Raw genomic sequence first — 4,147 nt, 5'->3', positions numbered from 1 at the left:
CATCTTGCCCCGCCTCCTATATGGTGGTTTTTGTCTTAAAGTCAGGTTGATCAGAAATTAATATTGCCATTCCTGCCCTTTTACGGTTGCCATTTGCTTGATATATCTTTTTCCAATCTTTGATTTTTAGCTGATTTTTGTCTTTGTCTCTAAGGTGGGTCTCTTGTAGACAGCATATTGATGGGTGTTGTTTTCTTATTCAGTCTGCAACTCTCCGTCTCTTGAGTGGTGCATTTCACCCCTTAACATTCAATGTAATTATTGACAAGTATGAATTGGTTGCTGTCACTTTGTTATGTGTTTTTTCATGGTATCCCTGGTTTCTTTGTTCCATATTATTTTCTGTACTGAGCTCATTATATTTATGAATCATGTTATCATTTCCTTTGTTGTTGTTGTTTTAGTATTTGCTGAATAATTGTGCTTGTCCTCTTTTTTATTGTGATATGAAGGTTTATTGTTTTTCTTTGACGGTACCCCGTGATTTATAATTTCCTCCCTGAGATTAGAACAGTCCATTCTATCTTGCAACTCTCGTGACTTCTTCACCATTTAGAAGTTCTGTAACGACACAGTATTTTCCCTCTTTTGGTTTGTAGTTGTCCTCATTTGCCAATTGATGTCTCTGGTTCCTTGTTTACAATCTGGTAAGCTTATTTTACTTTGGATATGTCCATAGCTGTGGTGTCTGAGTTATGCCATCTTATGCATTAATGGTTGGTTGTTGTTTGCTATTTTTGGTTCTCTGTTCAAAGGACTCCCTTTAATATATCTTGTAAGGTTTGTTTGGTTTTGACAAATTCCCTTAGTTTCTTCTTATCTGGAAATATCCTCATTTCACCATCATATTTGAGGGACAATTTTGCTGGGTAAATAATTCTCTTCTGGCTTACATGGTTTGTGCTGAGAAATCAGAGCTTATTCTTACTAGTTGTCCTTTGTAAGTAACTTTTTGTTTTTCCCATGCTGCTTTCAGGATTCTTTCTTTATCTGGTTATGATGAGTTTGATGTTGATATGTCTTGGTGATTTTTCAGGGGGGTCTGTCCTGTTTGGGGTTTGTTGGACTTCCTTAATGGGTATATTCTTATCTTTCATCATATCAGGGAAGTTCTCCTCCAACAAATGTTGGACAATTTTCTCAGTGGTTTTATTTTTCTCTTCCTGTTCTGGAATTCCAATGACATGTAGGTTATTCCTTTTGATGGTATCCCACATGAACCTTAGCCTTTCTTCATTTTGAAGAAATTGATCCTTTTCCAAAGAAGTATTCAGGTATTTGTCTTCAGTCTCATTAATTCTGTCTTCCATTGCATCAATTCTACTCCATTGCCCTTTCAATGTGTTATCTAATTCTGACAATTTAGTATTAATCTTCTGGATTTCTATCTGTAGATTTAGAATCATTTCTAGTTTTTCATATATTTTGTCATTTTGTTCTTGTATTTTCTTCCAAAATCCTTCTAGGTTTTCTTCTGTGTTTTCCTTGGTCTGACTCTCACTCTTTTGAAGATACCGAAATATAATTCTTTTGAATGCTTTATCAGAGAGTTCCAATGCTTCTTCTTCCTCAGGGATGTGTTCTGGGTCTGTGTCCTTCTCCCTTGTTTTTACACTTTATCTTGCTTCTTTGTGTGGACTGTGATGTCTGTTGTCTCTGAGACATGGTAGCATTGTTTTATTCAGATCTCTGTTAATTGTTTGTGAAGAGCAGCCAAGGGTGAGTCAGGCTCTCCTTGGTGGTTGTTTATCATTGGCCCATTGGTGGAGAAGGAAGTGATGGTGAAGAAGAGTAAGTGAAGGAAGAAGGAGAAGGAAGTAAGTGAAGGTGCAGGAGGTGTGAGTGTAGTTGTGTCATATGGGGACTGTTGCTGTCTTCCACTCAGTGAGACAAAAGCAACAATTGAATAACTGTCAAAAAAGTGACAGCAAACGGACAATACACACACTGTGTAATCACACAGGAATAGTAACCAAAAAAAGAAAAAAACAAAACAAAGCAAAAAATCCTGCAATATCTGGGGAGAGGATAATAAGAGAAAAAAGGTAGAGAAGGAGAGTAATAAACAGAAAAATGGGGAAAATGCAAAAAGAAAATCAAGGAATGGGGTTAACCATGAGAAGAAAAAAAAAAAAAAATTGCAACCAGGAACAGGTAAACAAAAAAAGCTGAAAACTAGAACCTGGGAGGGGGAGAATAAAGAATAATAGTAAAAAGGAAAAAAGTAATAAAAATAATAGTTGTTTTAAAACAGACAAAAACAAACAAACTAAAAAACAGAAAAAAGGAAAAAAAATTGGGGTGGGGCAGGGCACCCAGGCTCTGTCAGAGCTCACAGACTGGGATGGAATTCCTGCCAGCCCAGAAGGTGGGTGGGAGTGAGGGATGGCCCCACCTCTGTTCACCAAGAGGGTGTGGGGTACAAGACTAACAAGGGGAATGTCACACCTTTCCAGTTGTCCACATCTGGAATGTCCTTGTGGTTCCCAGCAAGTGGAGCCTGTTCTTAAGTTCCTGGAATCTGGGAGAATGCTGTCACTTTAAATATCCAAAATGGTCACCACTTGTAAATATTCAAAATATCTGTGCCCTCCGGACAGGCAGAAGTCCACAGCTCAGCTGACCTTCCTCTTTGCTGTTTCCCCTTTTATTCACCAGCCACCAGAGCAGTTCTCCGTGCTGTCCCTGGCTAGCAGGGCTGATTTTTAGGTTAATTCTTAGGTCCTACCACCACTTGGCAATATCCAAGCTGTCTATGCTGTCAGGATCGCTGCCAGACTGCAGCTCCGTATGTCTCCTTTTTTGTTGTTTTTCATGCAAATCTTCTGCTAGTTGGAGTTTAGTCCACTTGTATATCCTTCCCTTCAAGACTCAGGGGCTCAGGATTATCTTCTGTATCTGTGTTAATTGGTTTCCCTTTTCTTTGTTGGTCTGTTCAGTTTCTGCTTATTCCGCCATCTTACCAGAACCCTCTCCAGATTAACTTCTATTTAGCTTCACATCTAGCCTTAGGGTTGCCTCCTCCCCCACCTGTTTATGTGCTCCTTGATTCTCTTCCCATGGCAACCTGCATGTGTGTCTAGTGTCACTGGCAGAATTATGTACAACTGTCAGCTTATACATCTGTCTCACTCAAGATCATGAGCAAAAAGGGGCCCAAGACTATGTCTTCCTCATATCTGATCCGTAGGGCCCAGTACAGAGGACATCATGAAGGGGTCAACATTTTGGCTGCTGAGTGAACCAATAGTAATGTAACACACCTTCTTTCTCTTTACAGTTTCCAATAAGTGGTTCCATGAACGAGGACAGGAGTTTTTGAGGCCTTGTGGATCAACAGAAGTTGACTGACATCCTTATCTGCCCTTCCTCTTCCTGGCCCCACAGCCATGTTGTCTTCAAGTTCAGTGTGACAGATACCTTTGTATGTTCCACTCCAGTAAGGCAGGTCTTTGGAGGAGTGAATATTTGTCTGGCAGAGGGTAGAATAGACTGGGGAGGATCCTGGGTGACTTGGGTCTGTTCCAACCCAGCCAGCCTCTCTGGTCAGCCTGTGCTATTTTTGGTTCCCAAGGGTAGAATCGGAATGGCTGCAGCAGGGTCAGGCTGTCTAGCACCTAGCAAGGTGCCTTTGTACCTCAGATGTTTTAGATGTGAGATGTTTCAATGAACCAAAGTTCTGATACCTTGTTTACATGTTTGTTTTTATGGTATTTTTATCAATTGTGGCTTTAACCAAAAAATAAAATATCCCTGCCAAAAGCCTTAAAGAGCCTTATTTAGAGTATTTTTTAAGAATGGGAAGCTTTTATCAAGTTCACCATTTCCTACGCATCATCTTAGTTTAGACAGAATCTGAATAACAAATACTTTAGCAGAAAGAACCATGGCCTTGAATTCTTGACCTCATTCAGCATTCTGTATTTCCTCTAAGCTTGAGTGTCCTTGTAAGGAAAGTGAGGAAGATAGCCCTAAGTCCCAGAGAACATAGAAAGCATATATATTTTCATGGCTGTGATAATGTTATAATTTGAAATTTCTTTTTTAAAATAATTACTTTATTGTAGTGGAGAATATACACAGCAAAACATGCACCAATTCAACCATTTATACACGTACAGTTCAGTGACATTGATTACATTTTTAG

General features: G+C 39.4%; 1 protein-coding gene across 1 annotated transcript in view; it reads left to right on the top strand.

Moving 5' to 3' along the window:
- Positions 1 to 3,351, top strand: part of P4HA2 (prolyl 4-hydroxylase subunit alpha 2) — a 45,813-nt gene extending 42,462 nt beyond the window's left edge. Inside the window, exon 14 of the mRNA XM_007943730.2 lies at positions 3,281 to 3,351. Within this exon, the coding sequence (XP_007941921.1) occupies positions 3,281 to 3,351 (71 nt within the window). The remainder of the gene's footprint in view (positions 1 to 3,280) is intronic.
- Positions 3,352 to 4,147: the final 796 nt, after the last annotated feature.

This window comes from Orycteropus afer, unplaced genomic scaffold (genome assembly GCF_000298275.1).
Source record: "Orycteropus afer afer isolate SDZICR_OR568_19922 unplaced genomic scaffold, OryAfe1.0 scaffold00112, whole genome shotgun sequence".
NCBI classification, from domain to species: Eukaryota; Metazoa; Chordata; class Mammalia; order Tubulidentata; family Orycteropodidae; genus Orycteropus; species Orycteropus afer.
This window is presented reverse-complemented; position numbering and strand designations above follow the sequence as displayed.